Raw genomic sequence first — 14814 nt, 5'->3', positions numbered from 1 at the left:
GTACCATGCTGTCTCGGTGATCACAGCTTTGTAATATAGCTTGAAATCGGGCAACGTGATGCCCCCAGCTTTGTTTTTCTTTTTCAGCATTTCCTTGGTGATTCGGGGTCTTTTCTGATTCCATACAAATTTTAGGATTGTTTGTTCCAGCACTTTGAAAAATGTCATTGGAATTTTGACCGGGATGGCATTGAAGGTATAGATTGCTCTGGGTAGCATAGACATTTTAACAATGTTTATTCTTCCGATCCATGAGCATGGAATATTTTTCCATCTTTTTGTGTCTTCTTCAATTTCTTTCATGAGTGTTCTGTAGTTCCTAGAGTATAGATCCTTTATGTCTTTGGTTAGGTTTATTCTGAGGTATCTTATGGTTTTTGGTGCTATTGTAAATGGAATTGTTTCTCTAATTTCTCTTTCTACAGTTGCGTTGTTAGTGTATAAGAAAGCAACTGATTTCTGTGCATTGATTTTGTATCCTGCCACATTACTGAATTGCTGTATGAGTTCTAATAATTTGGGGGTGGAGTCTTTTGGGTTTTCCACATTAAGTATCATGTCACCTGCGAAAAGAGAGAGTTTGACTTCTTCTTTGCCATTCTTTTTTTTTTTTAAGCTTTTATTATTTATTTGTCAGGGGGAGAGAGGAGAGCACGAGCAGGGGGAGCGGCAGGCAGAGGGAGAGGGAGAAGCAGGCTCCCCGCTGAGCAAGGAGCCCGATGCAGGACTCCATCCCAGGACCCTGGGATGATGACCTGAGCTGAAGGCAGATGCTTAACTGACTGAGCCACCCAGGTGCCCCAAGTCAGCCTCTTTTAAACCTACCATAGCTTGTCAGGTTTTCCTGAAAACCTATTGCTATTAGAATTTAGCACACTTTTCCTGCTGTACTCAGCACCTAATGCTGGGGGCTATTGCTGCTTATGATTAGACACAGCTTTTTTTTTTTTTTCCCCAAGAATGAAGTATAATTATCTTCTAGCACTGTGCATGTAGATGGCTGCTAAACCATAGATGTGGATCATGTTCCTTTAGATGAGGAATGATTTGTCCTATTTACGGTTCCAGCATAGCAGCTTACGTATAATAGGTGCCTGATAAATGGTTTTGAAGAAGGGCTTATGTTTTCCCTATTATATACCTAAACACTAATTTTTGAACCCATTTTACATTTATCATGATTGAAGTTCATCGTCTTGTTTGTAACTTTTTGCTCCTCTATTTTTTATTTTGTCATCTGTCTTAATGTGGGATGACTTCTGGCTTTTGTGCTCAAGACAGATTTGGGAAGCGTGCCTTTTGTGTCAATACCAATGAATAAAAGAAATACCAAGTCTTGTTATTTTTTTTTTTTTCAATCTGACACACTGGCTTGGTGGAAAACATGCTAGATTCTGTAAGCCTTAATTATATTATTTTTAGCAACGCTAATTTACATTGTTTCTATAAATAAGTCATTTTGACTTTCAGAACTTTGGTCACTTCATCTGTAAAATGCCTTACCTGCTTCAGAGAGTCAGTAGGATGATCAAATATGATAATATATTTGAAAGCAGTTTTTAAAATGTTTTAAAAATTATATAAATCCAAGGTTTGAAGTTGTTTTTGTTATTAATGATCTATTGAGAATCTCATTAAATGTTGAATGAAATAGTTCTTTTTTTTTTAAGATCTTATTTATTTGAGAGAGAGAGAGAGTGCGAGCACAAGCAGGGGAAGGGGCAGAGGGAGAAGCAGACTCCACACTGAGCAAAGAGACCAGTGCAGGGCTTGATCCCAGGACCCAGAGATCATGACCTGAGTGAGCCAAAGGCAGACGCTTAACCCACTGAGCCACCCAGGTGCCCCTGAATGAGATAGTTCTTATTTGTAATTTTGCAATTTGTTTTATAACACCTAAGGTTTGAATGTTTGGGTTAATAAAAATGTATTTTATACATAGTTTTATTTCCCTAAAGTTTACTAATTTGGTTTGTCATTGGGAGCAGGAGTGGGGGAAGTAGAACTTTCAGGGTTATGATCCATTTCATGTTCTTGAAATAACATCCATCGTAACTATATTTTGTGCTACACAGGACTTTGTTTTTTGCAATTTGAATTGTGGGCCTGTGAAATTTTATTAACTTGTTTGAAAAAACTCTGCATCAGCATTGTGTTTGTTCTGCTAAATTACCTTGACTTTTTAATTGAAAGGCAGTTTATTATAATTTTAGTATCAGCACTATAGAAAGTCATAGAAATATTTAACAGTCATGTAGTTTGAACCCTCTCTGACGAGGAGGGAAATTATCTTGTCTGCCTGACTTTTAATAGATGACATTCACCCACTGGATCTGCCAAACCAATGTATAAAGATATTGTATCAGCTTCTAAACTGAAAACTCAAATGGAAGTGAAATTCAAATTGGCCTCTACTTGATGTATGCATGTCCCAGAGCACTGGGGAGTATATGAAATCAGTCCTAACACAGCTACTTTTCCCCATTCTGATTATGATGATCCTAATTTAACCCTTTCCTATGTGAACGATTTTGATTCTTTATGCAATAACAAGTGATTTCAGTACCCCCATCCAGTGTAAAACACCCTCTTGGTCATCATTTCTATATAATACAAGAAGCAAACCCCAAGGGTGAGCAAATTGAATGAATTGAATGAAAATACTTGCTTTTTGTTTACTAGCTTCTGAAGTTATTTCATCCATCTCAGCCCATTTATCCTACGTGTAATAGGAATTCTTACAAAATGAAGTGGGAATATTTGTGTCAAGGATCCTGCACAGGGGTGGGTTACGTGGCTCCCGGCTGGGAAGTCTGTAGGTCAGGCCACACGGTGATAACCATTTCTGAATCTGTGAGCTAAGAACCTTGCATGAGGGGGAGTTGGATCAGCTGCTATTTCATTAGCTTACAATAAAACTCTCTTTGTTGTTAAATAGGATATGTACTAAGTAAATAATTCAAATTCAATTAGTAGTTAAAAGGTATACGATGAAAAAGATGTGTACAAAGCAAATAATTCAAATTCAATTAGTAGTAAAAAGGTATACGATAAAAAATGTCTACCCTCCTATGGCCTCCAGCTTTTCTCTTTAGGGGTAACTCTGAATGTTTCTTGGGTATTTTCCCAGAGAATTCTATAAATTTACAAACGTGTGTGTGTGTGTCCCCGTGTGTCCGTCCTTTTTAAAAAGATAACACACTTTTCCACACCTTTTTCACTTACATATCTTAGATGTCATTAATATCACTATATACAGTGTTACTTCCATTTTTAATGGTTGCATAATACACCTTTGGATGTTTGATAAATTTTTAAACAACCAACCCCCCTATTGGTGGACATTTAGCTTATTTTTAATCTTTTCATACTACAAACAATATTGCAGTGAGTGTTCTCTATATTCTTGGACCTTAATAGCTATAGGATAAATACCTAGAAGTGGAATTGCTGGGTCAAAGAGTAAGTGCATTATTTATTTTGATAGGCATTTTCAAATGACCTATCAGAAGATCAACTATTTCCAGTTCCATCAACAATGTTTAATTTACAACAGAAATTTTGTCTTTCTAGTGATAAAGATTTCCTCCTCACTTCCTAGAATTCGGATACCTAGGAAACCAAAATCAGAAGATTTTTAATAAGCATGAAGCCAAGGGAGTGGAATGGTCTTAAGGGGTTTTCAGACAGGGCTGCCTGCCTCACCAGGCTCTACTTTTCTGAGACATCCTGTGCCCATCTCTCTCCCTCTCTCTCTCTCCCCCGGTAACATGCGTGATTAAAAATCAATAAAACCAAAGCTCTCCTTTCAAGACTTCGTACTGATAGTCCCCTTTCTGTATGTCCTCATCATTATATTATCATTCTTTCTTTTACAACATGCAATTATTCTGTTATATACAGATTGTGGTAATTTTTCAGTTATTTTAACTTGCCTGATTACAAATTACATGTGAGGGTTATCTCTTTCAGAAATAAAAATGTCGAAAGGATTCCTAAAAACAGCTCATTCTATTAGTGGTTTGTGAATCCTTAGAAGTAGCATTTCCTGATTCTTAAGAGTTTGATTTTTCCTGTCATTTATTTCAATATTTTCATATTTCAAACTCCTAGACTCATTCGTGTTTGGGTCAATAGCCAACTCTGCTCTGATTACCACTGACTGACTGATAAATTATTATAAAGTGTTTTGTAGGTAGAATATGCTATAAAAGTGACATTCCATCCCTACATTTCCTAATGTGCCACTGAGTCACGTGTAAAGGGGAACGTGTTGATTGATTTACGTGATCTGTGTCTGGCAAATACATAGTGAGCATGAGGGGCTATGTTTTTAAGAATCTTGAAAATTACTTCATATTTTAAGTGGTATTTATTTATTTATTTTTTAAAGATTTTATTTATTTATTTGAGAGAGAGAGAATGAGAGACAGAGAGCATGAGAGGGAGGAGGGTCAGAGGGAGAAGCAGACTCCCTGCCGAGCAGGGAGCCCGATGCGGGACTCGATCCTGGGACTCCAGGATCATGACCTGAGCCAAAGGCAGTCGCTTAACCAACTGAACCACCCAGGCGCCCTTAAGTGGTATTTATTTTAACTATCACGTGCTTCCCATTTAATTCTGTGAATAGGTTGGTCACTGCTTTAGCCCGCAGTCTGTTCTTTATTCGCTGTCATCCTTTTGTTCTCTCTCTTCATGTGTATCTTCTAGTCCAAGAAAGTCAGTATAATCACCAGCCATTTGTGTTATAGAATTACTAAATATTTTATAATCCTGAAAGGCTAGTGTAATTGGAGGAAGAAACGGGAGTTGAGGTTACTGTACAGAAACTCTTTTCCTTAACAGATACTTTTATTTAAAATATTTTCCCAGAAAAAATAAAAAATAAATAAAATATTTTCCTGGGAGTTCCCCTCTACTTGCTAGATGAGATGCTGCCCAGTTCATGAATCATTTAATAAAGCCAATTAGACCTTCAGAATTTTTAAAAACAAAAAATAAATACTTTCCCAATAACCTTAGGCTTAGAATAAATTCTACTCATTATTATCTATGGGTATGATATACTTACTAGTCTATACGGGATGTGTTTTAAGTTTCTGTAGGATATCATTTTTTTCCCTCATTGGTTCTTTTTTCACCTTCAAATTTAAAGTAATGAAGGTTTGTATGCAGAAAGTAGCTGTGAAATAGCTATTTGGAGTGGGGTGCATTTCCCTAGACATTCTTCTAAGAATAAGAATAACATCCTTATTCAAAGATTCTGCTATGGAATCAGGTTAATGGGTTTCTTATTGCTAAGCTGGGATCCTAACCACTATTTATTATACATCTCTGGGTGAAATTTTTTTGTGTTCTAAGAAAGTTACATATTTTTTAAAAAACTGTTGACATAAAACTCATTCCAAAATTGAAGACTAATTCAAGTGTTTCTCCAGGAATTACATACTGGATATTTTTATTTTGTACTTGAGGGCAATTGCTAACTAGTCCCTTTAAGTATGTAATTTTCAGTAACACTTAATGTTTCTTACATTTATTCTTAGATTTTAAGTTCTGTTTAAAATTGTAGAATGAGTTTAGATTTCAAATTAAGTTGCTATATTTTATCTAAACATCTGTCAGCCAGGAGTGTGACTAAGGGAGAAGAATCCTTTTAATTATTATTATAGTGGTAAAATTGTTTCTGTGCTTTGGAATAATCCATACCAAAAAGACAAAGCAAAAAAACTGGTAATCATCCAGCAACAAAACCTTCTCCTATCTGTTCCACAAAACCTGAGCAAAGAGCTGACAGATAGTGATACTTTATCAAACTTTATCAGATACCATTGAAAAGATATAAATTCCAGAGTTGATACTTACTGAAAGAGAATACCCAGAAGATCTCTCTGATAGGACTCACTGCTGCTACCATGAAACTAAAATGTTTGTGTTTTTATTTTAGTGACATTGTATGCCTCCTGCATTCTCCTGGGAGTGTTCTTGAATAGCAGTATACCTATATTTTTTGAGCTTTTTGTGGAAACTGTCTACCCAGTTCCAGAAGGAATTACATGTGGAGTTGTCACTTTTTTAAGTAATATGTTCATGGGAGTACTTTTATTTTTTCTCACATTTTATCACACAGGTAAGAAATTTGACTTTTTATTTCCTATCTAAATGTGTTACCAAAGAGGTTTGGGGCACTGATGTATAGGGAATTTATATGGAGAATTCTCACCAAAGCAAATAACTTTATTTGAGCTTTCATGTGCCAGTAAAAAAAAAAAAAAAAATCCTCAGTTGTTTTTCTTGAAATGCATCCTAAGCCTGATCTAGTGCACGCTCACTCCCCAGAGTTTCTGATTTCATGAACCTGGACTGGGGCCCTGCATTTGTATTTTTAAAAGCCCCTCAGGTGATTCTAATATGCAGTTTCTTTGAGAACCACTGGTATATTGCTTTTTAAAAGGTACTTAGAATCTACTGTCTTAACATAAGATATAAATTAATGCCTGGGGTATATTTGTAGTCACCCAAGGAGTGTGTAGAATGTATAGAACAGCTCTTTCCAATGGAACTTTTTATGATGATAGTGATGCTCTTTGTACCGTCCAATACAGTTCCACTAGCCACATGAAACTAGTGCAGGTAAGGAATTGGATTTCTTTAATTTCATTTTAATTAATTTAAGTTTAAATAGCTGCATGTGGCTAGTGGCTAGTGAATTTGTTAGCACAGGGAAAGAGTGAAAAGAAGGTTGAAGTGAGAACCCAGGAGTACACCTTGGAAGAAAAGGGAGACCCTTACAAGAGAGAGAGGGATGGGGTCCTGAACTCAGCTGGAGGAGTTAGGCTTGGACAAAAGGAGTTAGGAGAGGAGGCAGCGTGCGTGGGCACAGAGGCAGACACGTTTCCTGGGGAGATCATTGAAGGAGCTCTTTGATGGCACCAGCTTCTGCTTGTAAGCCAATCTGTTAAGAACTGGTGGGAAGATAGTGGAGGAAGGGCTTACAGAGAGAATGAAGCGTTAAAATAACCTTTGAGGGGTGGGAGGAGACACTATGGGAACAGCTGGAAAGGTTGCTAGGCATGTTGAAGGCAGGCCTGTCTGATGCTGGGGTCCATGGGTTTGTAGTGATTCCGTTTTGCATAGTTGTTTGGTTATCTCTGATATCCTTTCTTCTGTCTAAAATCTTTCTTACTGTTTCAGAAAATTTGAGTATAATTTTCTGGTATTCTTTTTTTCATGTTAAAATATAAGGACTAATACTTGTGATTCTTGAATGTAGAACTTTTATTAATTTCTACTAGGCTTAGATCCTATTTTATTTCCTCATCTTAATCTATTACTAACCCTTTTCCCTCATTGCTATTCTCTTAACTGCTCATCAAATACCAGTAAATTTGGATAATTTGTACATGGAAGAATCTAATTTGTAAGATTCAAGTGTAAGAAATGCTCTAAAATGTGGCAATCCAAGAGTCCTAATTGTTTATAGGAAACTTTCCAACAGGATTAGAATTGAAATAATAGCCATGATAACCGGCTTGACTGGAAAATAAATTTTTGACTTTTCAAAGCTGATGGAACAGTCTGGCCTGGGTTTTGGACAACTTTTGGTATAGCATTTTCACCTAACAGCAAAAAGCATCTGAATGATATATTAACTTAATATATCATCTGTAATTAACAACAGATTATTTCCATCAATCAGTAATGCAGATAAAGTAGGTTTTAAACGTTCCTAAACTTGATCTAAGTTGAGTTTCTCATTTGGAGGAGAGAGATTAATGAAGTCAGCCCACTGTTTACAGTCCCCCTGGAAACGTGTTTCCATCAGAGAAAATGCCATCAGGAGGTGTTGGAATAAGGCCTTTGCTTCCAATGTGTTTTCTAAAACAGAACAAACTATTCTAAATAAAATAAACAATTACTGATTACTACACATCAGCTTTCATCCACTTCAGTATATCACAGTTGAAATTAAGAGGCTCGATGCCTCTCTCTTGCATGATAAAGTGTGAGGGATGGCTGTGTTGCCCCTTCAGGTGATAGAAACAATTTTCCAGCTCATGGGCACAGCTTTGCTAAGTGGTCCCTGCAGCCTGGCTAGAGTGTGGTTTTTTCTGTCTGCTGGAAATAGAGTTTTGTCCTCCCAGTATATAAAAACAGTAGATGCCAAATAATGTTATTCCCTGATAAACCTCTTGCATATGGTCTCTAAAGTATAGCATATATTTATTAATCTGTTTAAGGCAGAGAATACCCCTCCACTGTGTGAGTATGGAAGAGCCCAGCGTACTCCTTACCATTTTGCTTTGCCGGTAGAGTGTGTCCCTCCGCGAGTCCACCCTCAGCTTTCGATCTGTTCAACAGAGATGAGTCTAGTGCGAGTGAGCATCAGTAGGTGCTCACCACCACCACCCCCATTTTGCAGATCCTAGTGACCAGATCCAAGCAGATATTTTTGTTTCTCTGGCATAGGTAGCAGAACAAACACTTAGCAGTATTTCTGCTAATTCCTATCTCACTGATATAATCAAGGATCTATCTAGCTGGGGGGAAAAAGCTTCCTTCTTTTTGGTTGGTTTCTGATCACATGTTTGTATACATATCTGTGTCGATGTTAAAGGCTTATGCCTCATCTCCATGATTATTGTGGAAAATGAGACGTTAATAGTTAATTTTAATCCAGCAAGATGACTTTCAGGAAAAAAAAAAAATCTCAGTACATTTTGACATTGGAGAAAGTTAATCAGAAGGTATGTGTGAAAGAGCCTAGGCCAGGTCAGTCACTGGCACCCACCAGATGTTTGTCTTATTTCCTTCTAGATAATTCGCTGCTTGCTAGTAGGAATTTAAATATCTAGGCTTCCATTTTAAAGGAATGCTTTTACCTGTTTATGTGTGAGTGTGTGTAATAAATGCACACAGATATGCCCACATCTCCCTAAGGCCAACGTCACTAGAACGATGGATGACAACCTTGTTGAGGCTCTTTCACGTAGGATTAGCCAATCTTGCCCCAAAAATCCTGCCGCAGAAGCCTACACACCTTGTAACTGAGGTTCGAGGATATATACACGACAAATCTAAAAATTTTGCGGAGTTATTTCCTAAAAATAACTTTGAGTTCCACAGCCTACTACCCTAAACATTTCTTGGGATGAAGGAATTCCCTTCCATTACAGCCAGCATTCAAACGCCATAATTCCATCATGTTAAAACTTGAAAAACTCACCCAGAAGTTAGTTAGGTATCAGGATTCAGTTCTGTCAGCTACATGATTGGAAGGCCTGGTTTTTAATCATCACGAAGATCTGTGGTTTCGTAGGGTCACTCCTCAAAGAAGTACTAAACTTCCTGACTAGAGTTTATGTCCCCACAATGTGACTGTGTCAGAGATAATTTTTCAGGGCTGTACAGACTAACCCCAAAATGACCCCATCAGAATGGCTTGCCTAGCAAGAAAGCCTCTGCTGGTGGTTGGCTTGCAGATTATGGCTGTTACCGTCGTGGATGGTGGGCATCACACGAGCTTCGATGCCAGGTGCCATTGGCTTTTTGGAGCCCAGGGTCACAGGATCTCCCACATCCTGTTCTCTCTCTGTTTGGGGTGCTTGGAAAGTGTGAGAAGTTTCTTAGAGTTTTTCTGTCTTGGGTTTTTCAAGGTCACTTTAAAACACACACACACACACACACTGTTACTTGCTCCCTAATACAGGCATATTTGTAAAACTGAGTTGCTTCCAATAATGTTTGCTTGGAGAATCTCTTGAGTTATTGCAGACAGTACAGTGATACTTTATCCTAATAACTTCACATATAAAATCAATGGGAGGGTGCTGTTAATGTTCTTTATATGCTCTGAAATATATTCTAATGTTCTATTTTTTGTTTGTAACTTGTTCTGAAGTTTGTATTGTTTGCTGTTTTTTTGTTCTAGAAGCTTTGCAGCAGGTTTTGGCTAAATGCACTAAAGGTTTTTACCTCAGGCCTTTCATTTTGAAGTAGCTGACCATGAATTTGAGGTTGCGTTGTGGCTCAGAAGATTCAGGGGCTTGGCTGAAGAGTGAGGCATTGACTGTTGGTTACCAGAACAGGTTCACCAGATGTGGACTAGTAAGGAGTAATTTTATATGTAGGGAGTAATTACACATGTTACGGTCAGATCTATTGGGTAGTTAATGCGAGTGAAAGGAGCAGGGCATTACACCATGAAATCATGAGCTCACGTGGCTCCTCTTGAATGAAAATGGAGACAGTTTTGTTAAATCATCATAATTCTGCTTAAATCCCCAAAGAAGGTAGGAGGTTGGTTCTGGAGGGTAGCATCTGGGACCAGACAAGTACTTCAAGGTGGTAAAAACTGAAAGCATGGCATCATTAAAGGGAAAGATGTGAAAAGTGTAATAGTGCTTCTGGAAGAAAAAGGTGAGAGGATGAGCGAAATCCTAATTAGTTCAGTCCCAAAAGAGCATCACCATTTGGTGCAGAGTCCACTTCACCAAGTAAAATGTAGGTACCTGTCCAAACTGTAAAATTAGCAAAGACTACTCCAGATGTAGTGTAGATATAATAAATGACAGAGAACCAGCAGAAATATAGAAAGAGGCAGATTTAAAGTATGGATTTGTATTTTCTCTAGTGAAAGGAAAAAAAAAAAAAGGAATACTAGAAAACTGTGCTCACTTTAAAAAGGTATAATGGTTGGGGCACCTGGGTGGCTCAGTCGGTTAAGCATATGCTTTCAGCTCAGGTCATGATCTCGGGGTCCTGGGATCAAGCCCTGAGTTGGACTCCCTGCTCAGCAGGGAGCCTGCTTCTCCCTCTCCCTCTGCTCCTCCCCACTGTTCATACTCTCTCTCTCTCTCTCAAATAAATAAATAAAATATTTTTTTTAAAAAAAGGTATAACGGTTAAGAATAAGAAAGTTTCAATGAATCAGGACCTTGTTGGTTCAATTATGTCATATGACACCAGGCTCAGAAAGGACAGCAGGTGACTTTGCTACTGCAAAGTCATATTAAACGTTTAAGCAAGCCATTTCCTGCTTATTAGAGCACCTAAGCTGTGGATGATGTGAATGGTTTGCAGTGGGGAAATGTAGAGATGCATATCTTTTTGCCTTCTGAAAAGCCCAATAATTTCAAAGAACACTTGTAGTTGGTTGAGCCAAGTGAACTTAACTAAAAGGTGGATTTGACTTCTCAGAGGTGAGCACAATAGTAAAAACCAGACTGTAAACCATAACACTAAAGAACAATTATGAGGCATTTTTATAGATTTCATCTGAACCCAGGGAGAAGGAATAATTTTACAACTCTGATGAAATAAAAGGTCTGCTTTGGCAATGTTTGATAAATTTCTAGGTTTCAGGGGAGCAAGGACAAGTTGGGTGTTGCTACATGAGTGTTACTCTAGCCCCCCATAAAATACAATCTCTGTAAGATTTGGAAAGTGTCCTTGTTGTAGAGCACTTTGTCAAAACATACTTTTTTTTAGCTATTGCTTAAAATTTGACCTTAAAGTCAAAATACTCACTTTTAATACAAACAGTATGCTGTTCTATTTTACTGCTTTTTCTCTCCTTATTTTTTTTTTTTACTGCTTCTTTTTGCCTGTTAAAATTATCATCTGAAATCCAGAAGCTGTATGGTTAATATAAAAGCTGACAATTCTGGTGTGTCATTTCAGGGATTATCGGAATGAAGGCAAGATTCCAGGGGTCACAGCCTTTCTGGGTATTTAGATTATAGTCAGTCCAAGTAAAGCACAGAAAACAGCTTTGCATAGAAATACCACTGAAATATGTCTTTGTTATATGCTATAGAATAGCATGTCTGACTTTTAAAATGTAAAAATTGAGATGCAGGGAGGCTGCTTTTGTAAGCATATTACAAAAAAAAGGTATTTCAGCACTTTTTCTTACCACTTGGTTTTCTGATTTCCATTTCTGAGCATAAATTGCTCTTTTAGCCATATGAATTATGGATTGAACTAAAACAGCAGTGTAGAAATGTTTAGGATGATTTTTGAAGATTAAGCCAGTATTAGGATTCTCTAGAAGTACAAAAGGAAAATATAAACCTATAGCAGTGCCCAAAGGAAAGAAAATGTACCAGGGAGCTTTTCCCCCTCATTTGTTTTTGTTTGTGTTTAAGATTTTATTTGTTCATTTGAGAGAGAGCACAAGTGGGGCCGGGGTGGCAGGGTGGGCAAAGGGAGAAGCAGACTCCCCGCTGAGCAGGGAGCCCACCACAGGGGCTCAAACCTAGGACCCTGAGATCATGACCTGAGCCGAAGGCAGACGCTTAACCGCCTGAGCCAGCCAGGCGCCCCTGTTGTTTTGTTTGTTTAATTGAAATTGCTAAATGGATATTAAACTAGGGAACACAACCTCTTCATGCCAAGAAGCTGCTCACTTGTGCACCCAGAGCCTCAGGATTACCTGGCAAGGAGGGCTGGGTAGAAGGAGGCGGAACAGAGGCACAGCTCCAGGACCACTGGAGCTGGAGGAGGCCGCGGCAGGCAGCCACAGTGAGCTGGGATATCTTGGTAGCACGAGGCTGGGATTGGCCTGTGGGCAAGTCGCAAGTTCATGAGCCAGCATTTTTGAATAAGCATGTTCTTGATACCATTAAACCAAGTAACAAGAGAATTGCCTGTTTAGATGATTCCTCTAGGTTTTCAGGTAATTGACGTTGTACATACCGTTTATGCTAGTAGGAAAAAAAAGACAACTAGAAAGAAAGAAACCAAAATACTCACAGTAGTTTCTCTGATGGTAGAATTAGGATTAATTTGTTATATTTCACTTTGTTGGGTTTTTTTCATGTATTTTCTTTTTTTTTTTAAAAAAGATTTTATTTATTTATTTGAGAGAGAGAGAATGAGAGAGAGCCCATGAGAAGGGGGAGGGTCAGAGGGAGAAGCAGACTCCCTGCCGAGCAGGGAGCCCGATGCAGGACTCGATCCAGGGACTCCAGGATCATGACCTGAGCCGAAGGCAGTCGCTTAACCAACTGAGCCACCCAGGCGCCCTTTTTCATGTATTTTCTAACCTGTTTTACGATGATTACTACTTGCTGAGAACTAGATATTTCTCTCCAAGAAAATCTAAAAGTGTTATCTCCAGATTCAGGTGATTTTCTTATTTGTCTTTCTAAACTGTCAGATTTTTTTTTTTTAAGATTTTATTTATTTATTTATTTGCCAGAGAGAGAGAGAGCGCAAGCAGGGGGAGAGGCAGGCAGAGGGAGAAGCAGGCTCCCCGCTGAGCCGGGAGCCCGATGTGGGACTCGATCCCAGGACCCTGGGATCATGACCTGAGCCGAAGGCAGACGCTTAACCATCTGAGCCACCCAGGCACCCCTAAACTGTCCGATATTTCTAAACAGAGACAAGAGTGATAGTGATAGAGGGCATTTAAAAATAGCGAACAAATGTTTAAAGGTGATTTTTTTTTTCCTTTGGAAGAATAGATTTTTTTTTTTTTTGCCACCAAAGTCAAAGTGGGTTAAGTTGATGAGAAGTTATTAATAATACTGATTAAAACTATTGCACATGAAAGTGGTATAATACACTTCAGGTCCACACCTAGACTCCAGATCGCCACTGTTTCTTGAAAACCGGTTCTCAGGCCTCCCACAATGCATTTATTGTTACACATGCTTTTGGCTGTAGAGCACAGTGCTCATGGCATGCAGGTGGTATTCCGCCGGTGACATATGAATGCTTACAACTGCGTGTTTTTGTCTTCCAGAGTTGTCTTGGTTCAACTGGTGCCTTCCCGGGTCGTGTTTGCTCAGTCTCCTCCTCATTCTGTGCTTCAGGGAATCGTATGACAGACTGTATCTTGATGTGGTTGTCTCAGTATAATGGCACGAACGTGAAGGAGTTTAAAAAGGGACTGGAAATCATACTGCATACTGCACATTTGCTTGGAGTTGCACACCTAACGGGAAAAACAAAAGGAGAAGAGAGAAACTTCACTCAGAGGTTTTGTTAGGTTACAGATGATCCCATTCATTTCATGACTACTAGGTAATAATAATGTGGGACTTAGGGATACTAGGGGATTGAAAGACTATACAATGGCACACCTGTGCCTGGTTCCGGGGTCGGAAGTGTGGATATCTTACACGTAAAGCACTACCTAAATAATGTCCTCTATGTTTTGTGCCAGTGCTGAACTACTGATTGATCATTTGTAATTATGGAAAGAAAGAAAGGGTATTTGTCACATACCTTACCTAAGTCACATATCAGAGTAGGAAGAAATGCCACTAACTTCTAAAGAAGTTTAAACCCTCTATCAGATTTTAATTATAAAATAGCCAAGAGGTCTATCGATGATCAAAATTAGCCACGTGTACACTACGTTTTTTCTAATAAAGCCATTTCTTATATGACTCCTTATTTTTAATTAGGTCAGAAACCTTTGGCCATCTTTATTATGGTGAACAAGTGCTTCCCACTGACTTCAGAGCACATACTTTGTGTCTCGATCTCAACTTATCCTTGTTTCTGTGAAATACAATTTCATCTACTAGGCTCTTAAATAATTATATTAAAGGTGACTAAATGTTCGGTATAGTCGCATTAAATACTGTATGAAAAATGTAATTCCGTACTGATTTAGCACTTTGTTAAAAGTGAAATGACAAATCACATAGAACATTCTGTGTCTTCATTCTATATATATATATATATGTATATGTATATGTATATATATATATGGTGGCATGGGATGTAAAGTCCAGTAAAGTCCAGCACCAGCTATTATTTGCTAGGGTTGCAGTTTATTAAATGACCCTTGTTTGAAAA

At 38.2% G+C, this 14814-nt stretch overlaps 1 protein-coding gene across 1 annotated transcript in view; it reads left to right on the top strand.

The window, feature by feature from the left end:
* SLC49A4 (solute carrier family 49 member 4) overlaps window positions 1-14399 on the top strand; it is a 71103-nt gene extending 56704 nt beyond the window's left edge. The window contains exons 8-9 of the mRNA XM_081833025.1: window positions 5948-6130; window positions 13751-14399. Coding sequence (XP_081689151.1) covers window positions 5948-6130; window positions 13751-13866 — 299 coding nt within the window. The 3' untranslated portion in view covers window positions 13867-14399. The remainder of the gene's footprint in view (window positions 1-5947; window positions 6131-13750) is intronic.
* The last annotated feature ends 415 nt before the right edge of the window (window positions 14400-14814 follow it).

The sequence above is a fragment of the Leptonychotes weddellii genome, chromosome 1 (assembly GCF_054177405.1).
Source record: "Leptonychotes weddellii isolate Sample4059 chromosome 1, ASM5417740v2, whole genome shotgun sequence".
Classification (NCBI taxonomy): Eukaryota; Metazoa; Chordata; class Mammalia; order Carnivora; family Phocidae; genus Leptonychotes; species Leptonychotes weddellii.
Note: the sequence above shows the minus strand (reverse complement) of the source record. Positions and strands in the feature narration are given on the sequence as shown.